The 20,006-nt window shown below is 52.6% G+C and overlaps 1 protein-coding gene across 41 annotated transcripts in view; it reads left to right on the forward strand.

Annotated features, from left to right (window-relative positions):
- LRRFIP1 (LRR binding FLII interacting protein 1) overlaps positions 1 to 20,006 on the forward strand; it is a 158,821-nt gene that overhangs the window by 103,378 nt on the left and 35,437 nt on the right. For 12 of the 41 annotated variants that reach the window (XM_047773899.1, XM_047773906.1, XM_047773863.1 and 9 more), the window contains 6 exons: positions 92 to 130; positions 3,926 to 3,985; positions 6,478 to 6,543; positions 10,472 to 10,516; positions 11,747 to 11,812; positions 16,612 to 16,689. The exons of 15 other annotated variants lie outside the window; for them this stretch is intronic. In XM_047773899.1, the coding sequence (XP_047629855.1) occupies positions 92 to 130; positions 3,926 to 3,985; positions 6,478 to 6,543; positions 10,472 to 10,516; positions 11,747 to 11,812; positions 16,612 to 16,689 (354 nt within the window). The remainder of the gene's footprint in view (positions 1 to 91; positions 131 to 3,925; positions 3,986 to 6,477; positions 6,544 to 10,471; positions 10,517 to 11,746; positions 11,813 to 16,611; positions 16,690 to 20,006) is intronic. 14 more of the 41 variants (XM_047773873.1, XM_047773883.1, XM_047773884.1 and 11 more) reach the window with 10 other exon arrangements.

Below are 20,006 nucleotides of genomic sequence, written 5' to 3' on the forward strand. Positions count from 1 at the left end.
CTAGATTGCCTGTTTTATGTTGCTGGTGTGTTTTAATTGCTTTTTGGCAACTCTCTCCTGTTGTTTTTCTCTCCCATGCTCACTCTGACAGTCGCAGCCCGACGTGGAGTTCGGGGGCCCCTACGCCTGGGTGAGACGGTTGGGTAGACTTTGTGGCGTGATTCTGATAGTGTCGTGTGGCGGATAACCTCTGGCGTTGCCACTAATCTCATGGGTCTTTGTCTAAAAAGCCAAGCCCATCCTGTTTTGAAGACACACAGGCCATCTGCCAGTTCCTACCTGAGGACTGAGGGCCAGAGGGCAGGTGCATCCGCCCGCATGAGCTCTCTTCTTCCTCAGGGAGGCTCTGGAACCCAGGCATCCGTGCTTGAACACTGCGTTCAGCACGTGGTCTGTGAGCCCCACCATGTGCCAGGCGCTGGGCCAGCAGCTGCGGACACCAGATGCAAAAGAGGGTGTCTTCTTCCAGGAACTCAGATCGGATCGAGAATTCCCAAAGCCTCTGCATTTCCTCTAAAAGATTAAATTTAAGGTCTTTTTTATCTAATGAAAATTTTATTATTTTCTCATCTGTATCCATACAAATTAAATGCCCCATCTGGCTCTTTGGCCAGAAAGAACCTTTGAGAAAGACTCTCGTTCCGGTAACAAAAAAACGAAGCCTTTAGATTTTAATTCAGAATTTCCCTCCTGACATCGGTCTAGAAGAGTTTCTGCACTTCACGCTTTCCAAAGACCTGTAGACTTAAATTACACTAAAAAAAAGAAACATTTCATCTCACCAGCATTCATCAGCCTCAGCATCAAAGTGACTCAAATGAAATTATTTTAGCAGATTTTACACTTGTTCACTTGAAGGACCTTTTTTTTTAAGGGTTTTGGGAGTTCCCGCCATGGCGCAGTGGAAATAAATCCGACTAGGAACCATGAGGTTGAGGGTTCGATCCCTGGCCTCACTCAGTGGGTTAAGGATCCAGCATTGCCATGAGCTGTGTTGTAGGTCGAAGACACGTCTTGGATCCTGCATGGCTGTGGTGTAGGCTGACAGCTGTAGCTCCGATTTGACCCCTAGCCTGGGAACCTCCATATGCCGCAAGTGCAGTCCTAAAAACCCAAAAAAAAAAAAAAAGATTTTTGTACTTCATTCATTGAAACATTATTTAGCAAATTCCTATTTTTAAGATATATTTTTACCCTTGAGATGATAATTAACAGGGCATTGACACTTGTCTTCTCAGACTCCTGATGGGGCTGCTGTTCTCCACTTTAAAACTAAATTGAGGAGTTCCCTGGTGGTGTAGTGGGTTAAGGACCTGGTGTTGTCGCTGTAGCAGCTCAGGTCACTGCTGTGGTGCGAGTTCAATCCCTGGCCCAGGAACTTCCACATGCAGTGGGTACGGCCAAAAAAGACCTACTAAGCTGAGCATATCAAGTACTGCCCTTAAAAGCTTTGACATCGCCTTTCTTATTTTGTGTCTCGTCTCTAATGGCCTTGAAGGTGCTCTGTCTTCTGACTCAGTAGAAAACTATCCACAACTATTAATTTAAAAAAAATAACAGTTGCCTTTTGCATGCTCACGTGTGAATTTGGTTGATGCTTTGATGGCATGCGTGGTAGCTGTTAGCCGACTAATGGAAAGTTACCATCAGACTAACTGGTTTTGGTAGGGCGTTCATTCTTCTGTCTTTTACCCTCTTTTAGAAAATGCTGATTTGTGAATTTCCTTATTTTGTTCTCTCTTTTAGCGGTGCTTCTCCATGTCACTGTGTGGAAGAGCTGCCCGGCAGCTTGTTAAAATGCATATTCCCAGGCCTCTGGGTGTTCTGATTTCCAGGACAGGGGGCCACAGCACGTGGCCACGATGCAGGTGGTCGGTGTAGTCGGGAGCGTTGAAAAAAAATTCTGTCGAGCAAAGCTGGGGGACCCGCCAGAGACCTGACTTAAGATGAAGCTGACATATGCCCTCTGGGGAATTTTTATTCTCATGCCGTCACAGTTAACGTTCCACTCTCCCCACCCTAGAAAAGAGCTGCATGCTTCTAAATCCAACACAGGAAAACTACCCAGGAGGAGAATGTTGGGGGGCCCTGTAAGGAGGTCAGGGTACTTCTCCCCACGGAGATGCTGTCAGTGAGGTCCGGGATTTGGGGCCGTGTTGTAGGGATATTTTCTCTGTGGCGTATTTCATCACAAACAGAAAGCGTGGGATTTGCATCACAGCAAAGCTTCCAAAGAAGCATTTTTCCCGCATTTTCGGGAAAATCAGAGGCGAAGGGGACAGTTGAAGGAGTGCCCTGGCTTTTCCAGCCGTCCCCCACCCCTGCTCTGTGCTGCGGGTGAAGTCACAGGATGAGAGGACCAAGAGGAAAAACTCGTCTCAAGCAGTAGGTAGTTCGTAGGCCGAGGGAGGCCAGAGGGTTTATACGGGTGACACAGGCGTCTCCCTCATCTCATGGCAAAGTAGGCGTTTGGTCGCCTGGCAGTTAAAGATCTAGCACTGTCACTGCTGTAGCTCAGGTCACTGCCGTGGTGTGGATTCAGTCCCTGGCCTGGGAACTTCTGCATGTTGTGGGCATGAAAAAAAAAAAAAGTATCTGTATTAGCAAAGTGAAAGGGCGCTGTTCTAGGCACCTCGGGTACTCGTTTTAATCACGCGATACCCTCACAAGGGCCTCGTACAGTATTTGTCACAAGGCGCATTTTCATGGCCGGGGAGACAGAGCTTCCAGTGGGTTAAATGACTTGCTCAAGGTCACATGACAAAGCTTCCGCTTGGAATCAGGACTCACACCCACCACCCCCTGGCATCTCCTTCCAGTTTCAGCAGTGGTGTGGGCTGCTCCTCCTTTTTCCATCTCAAGGGAGCTGGTTCTGTCCCTGACAACCTGACAGCTCTTATCTTGAATCAGAAATTTCCTTATAGGTGAATGAGAGCAGTTCTAGAAAGCCCAAGATTTGGCTGGCAATTGGGAAGAGAGTCAGGCACACACCTAACTTAATCCTTCTCTTGTTTTCTGGAGAACAAATTATGAAATCATGAAATAGGTCCTTAGATTCCATTTTGAAAAAGTAGTAGGACTAGATGAATGAAAAACTAATATAGGAGTTCCCACAGCAGAAACGAATCCGACTAGGAAGCATGAGGTTGCGGATTCAATCCCTGGCCTCGCTCAGTGGGTTAAGGATCCGGTGTTGCCGGGAGCTGTGGTGTAGGTCGCAGACTCCGCTCGGATCTGGTGTTGCTGTGGCTGTGGTGCAGGCCGGCAGCTGCAGTTCCGATTCGACCCCTATAGCCTGGGAACCTCCATATGCCACGGGTACGGCCCTAAAAAGACAAAAGACAAAAAACCTAATATAGGGGATAGAATGCCACGCTCAACGTTTTTTCCATGATGAGTGTTTGGGTTTAGTCATCAATTGAGTGGACGCTACCTCTGAGTCTTCTCAATACCTCTTCATAATGAGCCGTAGTTTTTAGGGACTTCGTGCCGAATGAGGACCTGAAAACGAACTGAGTCCAGCTGCTGGCATTCAGGCCCCTCGCAGGCTGGGGTTCTCACAGCATCACCGCAAAGCTGGAACCGAACACTGCCCAGGAAAGCAAGTGTGCCCAGGCCAGGCCCCGCATGCTCCACTCCCTGGGGGCTTGGCATTGCCGCCTGTCCCCGAGCCCGGGCCCTGAGTCACCAGTGACACTGAGAGGACTCTGAGTCGCCTTGAGGCTGGTTTCTCCCGAGACCTAGCGCAGCAGATCAGAAGCCCCGAGGCCTGGGGGCAGGCTGGGGTGGGTGCCGTCCGGGGCCTGTTCAGCCGCTTCACTCCCACAGCTCAGTCTGTACCTGCCTCATTCTCCCTCATGGCTCTGCACCTGCGCCTCCATTTGTATCCTGACGGCGGTTTTTCTCCTTTTCTTCATTGTGACAGACAAATGGTTATGATGGCGAATTATATGGACCGCAGTCTCTGAGTCGAAGATCTGGCAGGGTTAGTAGAGTCAATTTGCACGACACAAACGTCAAACAATTTGCTGCAAAGCTTTTTTAAAGGATTGCCAAATTTAGCTTCTTTGGGTTTTTTTGCCTCCCTCCCCTCCCCTTTTCTGAGCGCATGACGAATGAAAGCTGTTTTTCAACTGGTTAACATTCCTCAACTGGGCATCGTCTGACATTCCCAGTGTTCCTGTGAGATCCCTCTTGAGAGGACTCAACTCTCTTAAAAGTTAAAAGGCCTAGCGTTCAGCACGAGCTCCTTCATTCTTTTCTTGCCCCAGGTGTATGTGTACAACGCATATATTCAGTAGGTCCTGCTTTAGATGCAGTTCTCCACCCCCTCACTTGGCATTTCAAAGACGCATGCACCACAGCCTGTGTTTTCCTGAACACTGCGCTTGGACTGCTCCCACTTTGGGGACCGGAGGCAGAAGAAGAGCCGGGAGATGCTCTACTGGCGGGAGAGAGAAAGGAAGGAACCAATAGTAGGGCAGCGAGACGAGGGGCAGGCTTGGGCTTTATCAAGGAGGTCACTGAGGATGGCCGCTGGTCACACTAGACCCATTTTCGTTCAGTTTGGGGACCTGCTGCCCATCTCTCAGATATTCAGTTATGGAAAGTCGTGAGTTCCCCAGTGGCCTAGCAGTTAAGGATTCGACATTGTCACCATTATGGCTCAGGTTCAATCCCTGGCACAGGAACTTCCGCATGCCACGAGTGCAGAAAAAAAAAAAATTTGTTTAAAATCTCCCTGTTCTTACATTGGTTTCATTTATTTTCTTGTGGTACTAAATTTGACTAGTTGTATAAAATAATATTTCTTTTCACTTAATTATATTTTCTTAAGAAATATCGTATATATATATTGAAATTGTATCATCAGGTTTCAAAGGAGTAACACGACCCCATCTTCGTCCTCTGAAACCTGCTGGTCGGGTTTTACCCTCTCCTCCTTATCAAGAATTGCCTGCTCTTCTGTTTCAGTGAAGCTCTTCTCAGTCCAAACTAAAAACTCCCCGTGTAATGGCTCCGCTTTCCTATTTACGTTGCTTTTTGCAAGGACTTTTCGAGCCTTTGGACTTGCTCGAATTCTGTTAGGTTCTTCTTGAAGGTAATACAGCACTCCGGGAACAGAGGCAAGCAGGTGCCATTCTGTTCTCGTGAGATGTTGGCCATTTCGCTGCCTGTGCTCAGGGTCCCTGCAGGCCGTTTGGTGCTGGCAGCTTAGGACAAGAGCTGCAATGTTCCCTGATGCTCCCACTCCCCCACTTGTTGGGGCTGTATTGACGAGGCAGTAACTTTTCACCCTAAATGCACAGTTTCACCATGTCAGTCACAAAGAATCACGGAGGTAGGAGCTACTTGAGCAGCTCTTTGGTCCAGCCTCTACCCTGCAGGACGTTCTTCTGTAAAACATCCCAGCCGGATGGTTGCCAACACGTTTGTGGCAGTGAAGATGGGATCGGGCTCCACGTGGCACAAATGTCCAGATATTTTAAATCCTGGATTTTTATGTGGACGTGAAGTGTGCCTTATGGTTGAGTTAAGATAAAGCCTCTAGAAATCCAGTACAAAGAATTTGATTATAAAGCTGCTCATCCCAGAGTGAAATTGGAGGGGAAACTGATTTGATGATCAGGGACTAGAATAACTAGAGAGCCAAAGAGCCCACATCTAATGCAGCATCTTCTTTAGGAGCAGAACAGTCCAGGAACCAGGGAGGGATGGGCTTGGAGAAAAACTGGATGGGAATGAGCAATGTCTTAGATGTGGAAGTCACCTGTCTGTGGAAAGGAATGAGAGGCCCAGGCTGATGATAGGGGTTTGGAAATGTCTGTTTCCTCCATCAGGAAACTCACAGTCTCCATGGAGAACTGCTCTCTAGCCCTTCGTTTGTAACTAGTCACACACAACCCTCCCCACCCCAGATCTTGATTGATCTGATCGTTATGAAGTGTGTGTTAAGACCCTGTGGGACATAGCTTTCTGTGGGTGGTTTCCAGCTGCAAGGGGGTGCCCTCTCTCAGGTTCCACTCACCTCCCTGGAGCTTTGGGACTGAGCTGTAGCCCCCAGGTATGCTGGGCTGAGGAAAGAGTGAAACGTGTGCAATATATGGAATTTCAGTTACCTAAGAAGATTTGTACTATGGAAAGTCTAGACTAAGAGGGTACAGGTGTTCCATCCTGAGATTTTCAGTAAGTAGTTACAAGTAATACACAGTTCACTTTAAATATAACAATTCAATCATAACAATAGCCAAAGGACATGTCATCACTGAGACAGAAACACGGAAGCGTACAACGGAGCTTCAAACCTCCAGTTGTTAAGTGTTTCTGCAGAAGTGAGCAGGTCCGATCCCCAGCCGCGTCGGCATTCCTAGCACTGGCTTGGTTGCCTGATTTCAGGTTTGCCTTTAACCGGGACAGGTGGTGCTTTGGGGGGGTACGGACAGGCTCATCATTGACGCTGTCTTCTCTGCTGCCCAGAATTCCAGCTACGGCGGTGACGGCAGGTTCTCTACGTTGTCATCAGCTGCCCGGGACGAGACGTTGGTTGGTTTCCATTTAAATCTTTCGCATCCGCCCTTCAGAAACGACAGGTTTCGTAGCATGCCCTCTTGTGTGTGTACGCGCTCTCTGCTCTTTTACTGTCTGTTTACACACGTTCACTTGGATACGTGTTAAAGTCAGTTTCGGGGAATTCACATGGTAATTAACATGATACATTTAATTCAGATTTACCCCCAGTTCAGATGGCAAGTGTTTGAGTACGAATTGTGGTGGTAAGCTAGGTACCGTGAAAGTACGTGGATGTTTAGTAGTTGGAATTAATCAGAAGGAAAAAAAAAGAAGAAGAAGAAGAAAGCCCTGAATTTCTTTCCTTGAGAGTTCTTGAAAGCAGAACTACTTTGCAGGCGACCTGCATACTTGTGGCAATTGCTCAGGGGTGGACTAGACTTGGAACGAAAATCCTATCCAATCCAAGTGTCTGCACAAAAGCCCTCCTTCCCGTACCTTAAGAATATACGTCAGTCTGGACAGGCAAATGTTTCTAAACCCTTTAAGAGCTCTAGTGGGTGAGGCTTGTTTGTCCTCAGTGAGGTTCGTGTTCACTCAGAGGACATTAGGGAGCCAGTGTAGGTAGGAAAACCTACAGAGGGAAGCAGATGAGTTAGACCCTCTGGGAGCGTTCACTTCGAGAATAGAAGGCAGACCCACCTGTGGGATCCGCTCGCGCAACAGTCAATACGATGAGAGGGAGAGATTCATTTTGCCAGAAGTGTCACAACAAAGAATACCAGCGGAAGCTTCAAGAATACACAGGGAGAAAAAAGACAATATCCAAACTAGCCAGGTAGAGCCCGTGTCGTCTCACCCCAGTCCTTCCTCCGTCCTCGCCCCTGCCACGCCGCAGCCCCGTCCCTCTTCTGCTCCTGCTGCAGGGGTCGGGGAGGGGGCTCCAGACATGGCTGGCAGCTGGGCGGCCAGCAGCTGTGCCCACTTTGCAAACTCCCACCACTGCCTCCCAACCCCCGATGCTAATGAACACGCGGTCCCTTCCTTCCCCAATAAGCGAGTTCTGACGGAGCACAGAGTCAGCTGTCAACCCCGAAGGATGGGCGGGTCCCCCACCTTGAAGTGGTGGTGCATTTTCCTAATCCAGTGGGAGATTTTGCTCTTAAAGAGCACTTGCCATCAGAAAACTCCACTTCCTCCCCACTTTCCGGGCTTAGATGCCATCTTAAACGTGGAAGATGGTGACAGGTATTTAAGACGCGGAGGCGAAGGATTGCCCAGTGTTCAGCATACGTGCGTCTCATTCAAGTTCATGTGAGAGAAATGACCCACGTCCACAGTGTTAAGGTCAAAGGTGGAGCTGACCCATTCCCAACAGGAGACATCAGAACTGCCCCGGGCTGTGTCCCCCCCACGTCCCTGCCTGGTAAATGTCCCCCTCATTCGCCACCCTCGCACCGTGCGGGCAGTTCCCGGGCTGCGCAGCTGCCGTAGCTGCTCCTGCAGCGCACTGGCTGCTTGGATTCTCTTTAACGCCAGGGATGGGAAGGTCTCGTGCAGGCGCGTGGCACTGAAACGTCTGAAAAACGTGGACCCGCGTCAGGGACTCTTCCCGAGAACCCCTCCCATCTTTGAGATGTGTCAAAGCAAACCCTTGACAGACAGGAGGACACAGCTGGGGGGAGGCCGAGGGCACTCGCGTGCCCGCGTGGCTGCGTGGCTCCCACCCTGTGACACACTGCGCGTTGGCAGAATGGCTTCTATGCAGGGCCTTCTCCCAACCACTGGGACAAGTTCAGGGCATGTGCTAAATGTTAGAACCTTTCTCCCTGCCCGCCCCAGAGTTCACTCGCCCGCCCCTCAGGTCATGGGGCTGTAGCTTATTGGAGGTATAGGACCGAGAAGCCTGAGTTAATGAGAGATCTTCCAGGGCTGGTGGGCGGTCTTAAGGCACCGTCAGGTTACCTGAGCAGAACCACTTCATCACCTTTAAGGGCCGTCCTGGGCTTGTCCCACTAGTGGAACACGGCTGACACAGAAGTCTGAAACAGCCAGCTTCCTCTTCAAGGATCCTCTGATTTGGACAGACCGTTTTATCTGGGGAAACTATGAACTTATATGGGAATATTCCCCAGAAATGTTGGGGTCTGTTAGACTGTTGGTCTCAGCATCACACCACTGAACCCATCATGTCTTCTCTGAATTCCGGACACACATGCGTCAGATGGTATCACCAAGGAGGCCAAGCCAGAGGTCATCTCCAGTGAAATACTTTATTACAGAGAGTTTAATAATATCCTGTTAATTCCTCATTGTGAGTTTTTCCCACCAAACTTTAAAAATGAGAACTTGAATTAGAGAGGCCTTCCACACTCCTGTGTCCTTGCTAACAGTTAAAATGCATAAAACCGACGTTTGCCTGTGTGCAGCCCCAAAAGGACTAACTCGGCCCCACCTAACAGTTTTGGACGCTAACCGGACGTGCTTCCCTCGCTCCCTCTCTCTTCCCTGCGAGTGCATGTCACCGGTTTTGTTGTGGAAGTCGATTTTGTGTGACTCGACGATGCCTTTGAGCTGAAATTAAGCCGTGAGCCTGTCTCCCCTCCGGCCCATTTTCTCGGATTACAGGCACTTTCCTGCTCCGATCGCAGGCTTTCCAGTCGTGGCCTTGCTCCCAAACCCCCGTGTGCCCAGCATGGAAACCGGGTCTGCCCTCCTGTTTTCCCGCGGCTCTCCCTCCACTTTCCTCCTGCGTATCGTATCGCCGCACTGGCTCCCCGAAAGGACGGGGATGCGTCACCCTCTTCTGTGTGAGGTCCAAAGGGCACGGCCCCATAGGTGCTTCGGTCGGCTTGACTAACTTGCCGAGACTTTTCTCAGCCTTTTACAACATTATCAAAAATAATTTGACCTTTTTTAAAAAAAAAAAAAAAGTTTAGGAAAAAGGAGGATATACTAAATGTAAATTTTTAAAAGCTCAGGTCCAAAAAATTGGTCTCTCGGGTCTCTCCTCCTTTTCCAGCAATTGTTCCCCATTTGGGGTTTCCTTTGTTTTTTTAAAAAACAGTTTTCTCTTGTAAATGTGTCCAGGAAGCAATTTGGAGGCTTTGGGCATGATCTGACTCCCCCGTCTTGGAAAGCGGGAGAAGGGCCTTATTTCTCCGGCCGGCCCGCCCTCTGCTTCCTGTTTTTCCAAGGCCGGCCCTGAGGTGCCCCGAGGTGCGGGGCCTTTTCAGCCCCAGGTATCCCAGCCCTGTTCCCGCAGGAGGCAGCCGCCGCAGTCCATCACGTTGAGGAGGGTGAACCTCCGGCTCCGGGCGCGCTCAGGTCCCTCGAGGCACCCCTCCCTCCCTGGGCTCCTGGGCTCCCCGCAGCCTCTGCCTGGAAACGGGTAGTGATGCCGCGGGGAGCCCAGGCTTAGCCACCAGCGAGCCGCCCTGGCGTCCCTGCGTCCGCACAGCCAGTGTCTCAGCCTGGCCGTGTTCCGGGCACGGCTCCCCGCGTCTTCGGTATCTTGATGAAGACGCTCCCTGGGTTCCTCTGAGAGAAGGAGACAGGCTCTCTGTGCCGCGCAGGACCCCCAGGGCTGTCCTGGCCGGGGGTTTGGGGCTGTGGGGTTCCAGGGTGCTGGGGTTGTTTACCTCCTCACCGTTCTGGCTCCTTCCCCGAGCCTTCCTTCCAGGAGTGCCTGAGAAGAAAAGACCAGAAAAGAGTCACATTTCAAAGATTCTGGGGAAGTTTTTACCAGCGTTTGTCATCCTGTTTGCTTTTCCTGTAAATGCGAATTTCCATGGACCAGCTTTGTCGCAAGCACAGCACCTTCGTGGCCCTTTTGTTTTCTTCTAACAGTTGTACAGTAACTCGGCCGTCCTGATAACCCGAAGCATCGTGATTTCCTTGTCACTCTTATTTGTTGCTGTTTTTTCAAGGGTTTAAAAACCTGCCCTTTGCTTTCATCCTCCAGCCCTTCTATCTGTGCAGCGCTGCCGGGCCGGCTGGGAGTTACCGGGTGCGTGTGCTGCCCACATCCCGCCCCTCCCCACCGGTGCCCCCAGCCCCCTCTCCCGTCCCCCCCCCCCCGTTCCCACTCCTGCCCCCCTCCCACCGCACTCCCCACCCCCGCCCCGCCCCCCCCGTCCCCCACCGCGCACCTGCTCTGAGTGTGGTAGACTTAACCTGTTTGCAGCTTTTCTGGGGGCGAATGACTCCTCTGCGTGGATCTTACACATGCACCACCCTTTGGCGCACCTGAGTTTTGTTTCTCCTGATAACTGACAATAGCTGAGCAAGACACGTGTTTGTGTAGGACTGTTAGACTGGAATGAAGTGTCTGTAGCATTTACTTAATCTCAGCGAAAAGAAAGATAGCTTTTCATTGCTTTGGTAAGCTTAAGGAATGGTAATCCATTATACCCTACTTTGGAAAGTTCCAGTTTTAAATACAAGGTAGTTATGCCCTGTGGGAAACTTAAATAATCAAAGCAGCTGCACTCAATTGCTAATAACTTTCTGAATTTCCACCAGATTGCATGCTTATGATTAGATGTGTAACTGGCCCAGCAAACCAGCTGTGTCCTTAAGGGGAACTAGGGAACATTACGGTTCCTCAAAGCTGGGCCAAGTTCGACGTCTCCACTGACGGTTTCGTAAACTCTTTTCTACCCTCCGTGGTGAACTACTTCGGGTTTCCAAGTTAACCATGTGTTCTGTTCTTTAGGTGGCACCCTCCGTGGTTAACTACTTCGGGTTTCCAAGTTAGCGATGTGTTCTGTTCTTTAGCTGGCAGTCCTTAAGGAATTGTAAAGTATTGGACTCCAATCAACATGCCATCTGAGTCCAAAGTCACTTCCTACTGGAGTCGTTTTCTAAGCATCAAGTATGAGGATACCATGACAACATTCAGGGCCTTTGAACTATCAGGATTAAATCTGGATTCACGAGTTTTTACTTAGCAAGGAATATTTTTCAGAGTCATAGGTTTAAAGGCTTGTTGGAGATTCCACTGCATGCCGGTTGAGAGCAACTAAAACTTCTCTCCCTTAGACTCGTTTGCACGCGGCGGCTCTGCTGCCCAGGGTTTGCCTGTGGAGTGGTTCTGAGCCTTCCCTGCTTCCATCATGATGTTTCCGGGACTTGTTTTTGGCGCGTGTCACTCTTCCTTAGCTTACGTTTCAGTGTCTCCTGGGCGCCGATGGCGAGGGGAAGGATGCCCTGTTCTGACCGTCTGTTTTCGTCACAGGCATCCGTGCTGGGTGAGAGCAGTCTCGCTGGGGCTCGGCGGGGCAGTGCCTGCGGCTCCTACGCTGTAAGGCACTTTCTTTGTTTCCTGAAATTTCTGCTGCATGACCCTGGGGTGACTTGCTCAGCACAGCTCCGGCCCTGGGAGATAACTAACCCGAGTTATAGGGAGAAAGCACGTCTCATCTCAGTCTCCCGTGGTACTAAGGGTCACGGATAATGTGAGTTGTGTAACCTTTGGTGGGGAGTTTAACGTCCTCACTCATCCGAGTATGTTGCGGGCAAAGGGGAAAGACTAACCTCAGCTGAGCTTCATCTGCTCTTTCCCTGCAGCACCCGTGAGGTCAGCTCCAGTTAATAAAAGGGCAGAAAGGGAATTCAACAGGCCACCAGTTGTTTTCACCTCTGGATAACTGAGGAAGATAAAACAGATCTAAAGTCTCAGACTTGCATGCATGGAATTTCCTTTTTTTTCTTCTTCTTCTTTTTTTTTTTTTTTTTTTGTCTTTTGACTTTTTAGGGCCATACCCTCGGCATACGGAGGTTGCCAGGCTAGGGGACAAATTGAAGCTACAACTGCTGGCCTACACCACAGCCACAGCCACGCCAGATCCAAGCCGCGTCTTCGACCTACACCACAGCTCACAGCAACACGGGATCCTTAATCCAGTGAGCAAGGCCAGGGATCAGACCCACAGCCTCATGGTTCACAGTCAGATTCACTTCCGCTGTGCCACAACGGGAACTCCTGGAATTACCTTTTTTTAATTTTGCTGTCTTTTCACCCCTTCAGGGGATCCGAAGGGATAGGCTTTTACAATAAGGGTGTAGTAATTGCACAGGAAACGTAGTAGTTTTCGAATGAACAAAAGAGGGCAAACGACGGCGCTCCCCTTGTGGCGCAGCGGAAGCAAATCCGACTCATAACCCTGGGGTGGCAGCTTCGATCCCTCGCCTCCCTCACTGGGTTAAGGGTCTGGCGTTGCTGTGGCTGTGGTGTAGGCTGGCAGCTGTAGCTCCGATTCGACCCCTGGCCTGGAAACCTCCTTGTGCCAAGGGTGCAGCCCTAAAAAGCAAAAAAAAAAGAAAGAAAGAAAAAAGGAAAAAAATAGGCAAATGAATGAAGGATAAAGGTAAACAAAATGGAACATGGGATCCGCCCTTGGACGTGAGCGAGCTCCTGGCCTGGCCTGAGGACCGGCTGAAATGGCGTCAGCCCCGGGGGGCAGTCCCCAGAGGCAAGTGCTCCTGAGCGCCAAGGATGCTCCACGAATCCTGTACACATGCATCCTCGGAACTCCCTGACAGCCTGGTGTTCAGGATGTGGTGCTTTCACCACTGCGGCCTCGGGTTCAGTCCCTGGTCTGGGAACCAAGATCTCACATCAAGCCCCAGCATGCCTCAAGCTAAAAAAAAAACAAAGAAAAAGAGATTCACCTCGTCCCATACAAACTGTGAGGGCTCACTAAGAAATACTTGAAAGTGCTTTTGAAAATTACTGGCTCCTGGAGTTCCCGTCCTGGCGCAGCAGAAACGAGTCCGACTAGGAACCATGAGGTTGCGGGTTTGATCCCTGGCCATGGGTGCGGCCCTAAAAAAAAAAAAAAAAAAAAGAAAAGGGAAAAGAAAAGAAAATTATTGGTTACTTAATCAATTGGCTAAATAATCCAGTCTTATGATCTAGTCAGTTTCTCCAGTCACCATGAAGACTGGGGAATTCTCATGAAGTAAGCCAAGGTCACCTACAGTTTTCTTCGGAGTGAATTTTTATAAATATTAAACCTAGTGATTGGCATACCATGAGGGTTTTTTGACATCTAATTAAACACCAGCTAATTTCATATTGAGTACATTTTAGTGGGGTGGAGCCCACTGTATTAAGTCTTTTTCCCCGTTCTTAAATATTTCTGAGGCCTTGAGAAAGCTCTTAAACCCTAGGGAGTGGATGAAATAGCTCTGGCCCACATGACGGCAAGAAGGCAGCTAAATGGTTTTCTTTTCTCCGTAAGAGACAGCGCCCTAATTCTTGCAGAGAATGCGCTTCCCAAGCGTGATGTGGATGTCTGGTGACCCAGGCAGAGCTTCTTTCGAGTGTCTGGCAGGATGTACACCGTGGGTCCTCTTTAAACGCCACCTCTGTAGAGGAGCTTTGCTGAGCAGCTGATTCCTGGCCGTCAGGGTGCTTCCTGGCACTGCCGATGGCTCTTGTGTTGTTATTTTGGGCTTTCAGCCTCCGGCAGGAGGGATGGCTTTGAAGGTAAAGCAGGCCTAACGTGGGGCTGCATGCCCCTGGGATCACGTTGTGCAGAAGAAATAAAAGAATGAAAACACATTTTTTTTGTTTCTGCACTAACGCTGCCCTCCCACAAAGAAGGCACACACAGTACCCATCTGTTGGATTAGATGGGACACTTTGAACCCCGGGGTAGAGTCCCCTTGGGGATCTTTGGGCCATCATCCCGGTGCCCGCAGATCAGCAGGCTGAGTGGGAGGGCAGGGCCGCTAAGCTCTGGTCCCCCCCGCCACCTCCCCTCCCCGAGGCCGTCCAGCCCAGCGGATGCGGAGCTCCCCACGCCCGGGAGCGCAGCGTGCCAGGCTCTCCATCAGCTCGGAGCTGTGGCTGCTGACAAACGCACCTGCCCTTGTGAGGGGGCTGGGGGTCCCTCCGGTGGTGACCTCAGAGTCCAGGCTGACCCCACGTCTGCACAGGACAGTGCTGAGCCCACCATGAAAGTCTTGTCCCCGTCCCGTTCTCCCAAGAAGTTAGCCTCAGACGCAGTAGGTGTTTACAATTAAATGACTCACTAGTTAAATTAGTTAACGATTAAGTGACCAGGTCTTGGACGCAGAACAGTTTTGCTTGAAAACCTCCCTGTTTTCATCCTTCTCCCAGTGCTAAGGTGGGTGCGTTGGAGGAAGGACCTGGGCTGTGTGCCAAGTGGCCTTTTTAGTTGTTCTGACCCTTTGGGACGCTGTCGTGACCAGGAGCCATGAGCGTTGTCTCCAGCAGAAAGTGACAGCAGGGGGAAGCCGGCTTGCCTTCTCTTGCGAAATCCTCAGCCTGGGCAGTCAGTGTCCTTATTTCGTGGTGCCGATGACAGGCTACGTAACCCGAACCAGGTCTCGTGGCCGATAAGAGGCGGACCCTGGACTCAGACCTTTCTACCTCCCGTCAGCCCACCTTGGCCACGCCGCCTCCAACATACTGGTGACTCCTGAGGTGCCACACAGACCGCAGCAAGGCAGACTTTATGCTAATCCTTTGCCAAGTGATCAGGTCAGATCAGGCAACTTGAGAGCAGTTTTTGACTCAGGAGCTGGGGAGACTTGGGCTGGAAACAAGCCCTGTTAGCAGCAGTCTGCCCTATCTCTGCACCATAAACCAGTGACACGGAACATACTAGAACTTGTCTGCAGGGGGCAGGTGTTCCTCCCTCGGAGCAGCAAACCCAGAGGCGAAATACTTCTGCTTTCAAGGCCGACGTTAGGCGTCTTCCTTTATTTTGAACAATAAAGCTGAAAGGCGAGGCTGGGAGTGCTGGTAAATTTCTCGTACACACGCCACACGCGGCAGTGACTCTCACACGTGGTCCGTGTAGAGCGCGTGGTCTGTGCGGCGGAGACAGCATCTTACACAGTGTGTGTGTAAATACACAGTAACTGTTTATCCAGCAGGGCCAGGAGGTCAGGCAGGAGGGTCTCGAGAGCTTGCTCGTCTGGACCAAGGCGCGTCACGTTGCAGTGGGTCCTCCAGCAAGTACTCCTCCAGTGCCCGCTGTGCGCCAGGCCTTGTCTGGTCGCTGGGGATTCAGCAGGGAACAAAACAGACACAGACGCAGCCCTCAGCAATTCCACGCGGGTGGAAAACCAGGCAAACTCGGTGATGGTCTCTGCGCTAGTGTTGCACACGCATCCCTGAAGTGCGGCAGCTCCTTGTAATGTGTGGCGGGGGCTCTGCCACAGGTGGGGAGGCCCGGGTGGAGCCCAGTCGGCGGGCCTCTCTGACTGGCTGCTCAGACCCCCCCGGGTGCTCGAATCCTGCCTCCCCTGCCACCTTCCCCCGACCCTGCCTAGCTCAAGAGGAAGGTGAGAAGTTTTTTTTCAGGGGCAGGTATATTTAGGGCTAGAACAAATGTGAATACACATCAAAACTAAGAGGAAGTTTCCAGGTACGTGAGTGGCTGGTGTTTTCCTTTAGCAAAAGAGAGGGAGCCGCAGCTGCGGCTTAGGTCACAACTGCGGCTCAGATCTGATCCCTGGCCGGGAAGTTCCGTACGCCTCAGGGCGGCCAAAAATGCAGGAAGGAGAGAAAAAGAGAGAAAGTTTCGGTGGGTGGATAGACACGTAGGCGCACGGGCAACCAGATAGACGGTCACGTGACTCTCCAATGAGCCAGGCCCGAACTGTACGAAGCCTCAATCGTATCAGGTTTTCACGTGGAAAGGGAATAGGCAAGCCAGCTTTTCCGCTTCCCCAACACCAGGCGCCCTGGCCCCGTTCCGGGTGTGTGCCAGGTGGGGGCAGGCATCGCGGCTCACGGGCTCCAGGCCAGCCCCTTCCTCGCAGAGGGGTGCTTCTCTGCACAGAAACGAGGTGTCCTCCGCACCCCAGCCGATCAGATGCTGTGTGTGCTCCCCCCTCCTAACCCGGAATTGTGTGTTCCTCTGATAGCATGATTAAGCCCTGTGTTCTGAGTGGCCTGAGCGGGAAGCAGCTTCGTTCCCGTTCCCGGGGGGCCGGTGCTGGCCGCACTCCCCGCGCCCTCGCCCGCCTTCCTCTGGGCTGCGCGGGGCCTCCGTCCTCCTCCTGCCTTTGCTGACCTGTTCTTTGTTTCTGTCCGTCTGTCCCGGCCGGCTGTGTGGGCAGCCCTCGGAGCACAGCGGCCAGCTCAAGTCCAGCTCCCGCGCCTCCTCCAGAGCCAGCTCGGCGCGGGCCAGCCCAGTGGTGAGTGCTCTCCTCCCCTGTCCCGTGAGAAGCCCCCCTCCACCTCCAAACGCCTGAACCCAGGACTTAGTTCAGGTCGAAGTGAAAACAGAATTGGGGAAGGTGCTTCCAAACTTAGAAAATGACTGTGCGGTGACACAGTATCGCATCGCTCTGGAGGTCCCTGGTGGCTCAGCAGGTTAAGGGCCCAGCATCGTCACTGCAGCAGCTCAGGTCACTGCTGTGGCAAGGGTTCCATCCCTGACCCAGGAGCACCCAAGACAAAAAAAAAAAAGAATGGCATCGCTCAGTTTCTAAAGTCTGGTCTAAGAAGCGCAAGAGAGTTGGGGCTCCTGCTGAGAGGAGGGAGCTTTGCACAGGGGAGCAGAAGTGTAGCCACCTGTGTTGATGGGTTGCATTTTGATGATTTAAACATGTGAAGGATTAGCTTTTCACGTTTTGTTTGCAACGTTATCTGTTACGGGACCCCGGCAGCTTTTGGGATAAAGCGCTGGCCTGTCAGCACCACGACACACACACTGTGCCGTGGGCCCTCCGTCCACTGCATATGAAACCACAGAGTGCCCTCCTGTGTGTCACTCAGCATGAAATGTGACAAGTTCTGCTTCAGAAAATAGGAGTCCTGGAGTTCCCGTGGTGGCGCAGTGGTTAACGAATCTGACTAGGAACCATGAGGTTGCAGGTTCGATCCCTGGCCTTGCTCAGTGGGTTAAGGATCTGGTGTTGCCGTGAGCTGTGGTGTAGGTCGCAGATGAGGCTCGGATCCTGCATTGCTGTGGCTGTGGTGTAGGCCGGCGGCTACAGCTCCGATTTGACCCCTAGCCTGGAAACCTCCATATGCCACAGGAGTGGCCCTAGAAAAGGCAAAAAGACAAAAAAGAAAAGAAAAGAAAATAGGGGTCCTGCTCTCTATCCCCCGTCATTTAAGCCTCATGATTGTGTTTCTCCGCTGGTCTTTGGAATGTAGGTTCCCTCGTCTGATGCTTTGAATGAGGAGCCGTGTTGCTCCTGTGACAGGAAGGGGGTGGCAGGGTGGATTTCCCTGGGGACACTGGGGCGAGGGGCTGACACAGCGGTCAGGGACAGGGCGATGGTGGGCCGGGGCCTCGGGCCGAGTGGTGTGGGTGCCAGCCCTGCACAGCGGGGCCGCTGAGCGACCCGCAGAAGAAAGCGAACTCTTTCCTCGCTGCTCCGTCACAGACGCGCTTGCTGTGGTTCTCAACTCACTCACACGGCCCCGCAGTCAGACGCGCCGGTTCTGAAAGGTGGAAGAGTTCCCGGTCGGCCGTCAAGGAGGAGGCGGCGGGGCTGTGATCAAGCCTGCTGGGTGTGCCCTCTGGTTTGGTTTTTAAATCCGGTACAGCCTGTAAAAGCCGGGAGGTTTCGCACCGCAGCAGACCTCTGCTGCTTCTGGGGGAGCGAGCAGAGGGACCCCTGGGACCAAGGGCCTCTGTCCCCCACACGTGCCCTGCTTTCCCCGACACCAAGGCCAAGGCCAAGGCCAAGGCCCGAGCCTTTCCCGCTGGCCTTGAGCACTGCTTCTGTCTCCAGCATTTACGCATCCGGGGCGAGAGAACAAAAGACAGGTAAGGGGCTATTTCCCTGCCCCCCTCTGTGTGCGAATCCCACCCCCACGGCCAGGGGAGCCCCCGCCCCAGCAGTGAGGGAACTAGGAGCGGCCGCTCCCGACGGCGCTCAGGGGTGGCAGGAAATGTGGGGTGACGGACACCCCTCGAAGTCCAGCGCTTACTGCTCCCCCCAGGACCATCAAGCAGGGACAGTAAGACGTCCGGCTGTTCGGTGTCGTGTCACTTCCGCATTTAGAACCTGGCGAGTCACCTCGTACAGACAGCACGCAGATGACTGAGGAGCAGGGCTAGTGAGCTAGCGGATGAGTAAAGGGCAGGCCTGGTCAGCTAAGAAGTTCCTGCCCGGCTCAGCAGAGCGGCCGGCGGCACCTGCCTTTGCCTCCAGGCTCTGGGGCTCGTGTTTCGTGTGCTGGTAGCCCAGCAGGTGTCCACGGGAAACCTTAGCGCTCCCAGAACTATGGTTTTCCACGGAAAATGCAGCGTGGAGTACCTCTGCCCATGCGTAGCGCTCTCACACGACTCTTTGGAACAAACTTGAGTCCTCCCAGTTGACAGAAGACGGGGGGGGGGCGGGGGGGGCGAGAAAAGCGGGAGACTGTGCCCCTGATGGTTGGATGCCTTTGGGTCCACTGGAGCATCGGGATGAAGTCAGAACAGCCCCGTCTCATGGCTCAGACCGAAGGCTGAGTCAGGTGTGACTTTCTCTGCCACCTGCTTCTAAACCTCTGAACAACTGACCCACGTAAATGGGTTTAGGGGACCCCAGGGAGGAGAGGGTTACCTGTTCTGGTGTCTCTAGGGCCTGATAACAAGAGGCGGGGTCTCTTTATAACCGGGGGTCTAGCTGGGTTTCCCTTCCTTGGTCCCTTAAGAGCCCTGGGCTCACAGGACCTCAGGGACTCTGGAGGAGATGTCAGGTCATTGCAGCCAGGTCTTCAGCCCCCTCTCTCTCCCGGAGCCCACTGCTCATCTGCAAAGGCCTCCTGACTCTAGTTGTGCTCTTGGCACGTTGAAGGACAAAGGTGAGCACCCCACAGATCGAGAGGGGACCTCAGACCTGAGGACGCAGACACCCCTGTACCCACCACGCAGGGCCTTTTCCCAGGGCACGTGGCGGCGGTGGCTTCTGGTCTTCTGCAGGACAGGCCGCGGCCGGCATCCCTGACCTCGCAGGCTCTGCAGGACAGAGCTGAGTTAGCCCTCTGCTGTGCGGTTCCAAACCTCCGTCCCGGCCCCGTTTCTGTGTTCCGAGTCCTAGGTGGTGACCCCACTGCAAAGGGGTGGGTGTCTGTATCTTGGGCTCGTGAGGCCAGCAGAGTGTGCATGGATGTGTTTGGCCTTGTGGGCTGGAAAGAGGCCAGGAAACTTGTGCTCAGCTCCCCTGGTCCTCCCTCTGGGTGTGGGGGGAGCTGCCTGGACAGGCAGTGCCCAGGGAGAGGCCCGTCGGGGCAAGTGACCCTCCTGGCCAGGCCTCTCAGACGGGCACAGAACAGGAAGGGAGCAAGGAGTGCCAGGACCCAGATTCGAATGTCACAACTCTCATTCCTGGCTGGGGACACCTGGCCAGACACGTAGACTTTCTGAGCTTCACCTGGAAAAGATGAGTCATGACGCGCTCGAGCAGCAAAACAGCCCAAGTCGCTCAGGCCTCCATCACCTGCCTCTCTGGGGCCGTGAGTGTTGTCCCCCGTGGCTCCTGGGGAAGCATCTGGCCCGGTGGCCCGTCAG

Source organism: Phacochoerus africanus, chromosome 3, assembly GCF_016906955.1.
Source record: "Phacochoerus africanus isolate WHEZ1 chromosome 3, ROS_Pafr_v1, whole genome shotgun sequence".
In the NCBI taxonomy this organism is placed as follows: Eukaryota; Metazoa; Chordata; class Mammalia; order Artiodactyla; family Suidae; genus Phacochoerus; species Phacochoerus africanus.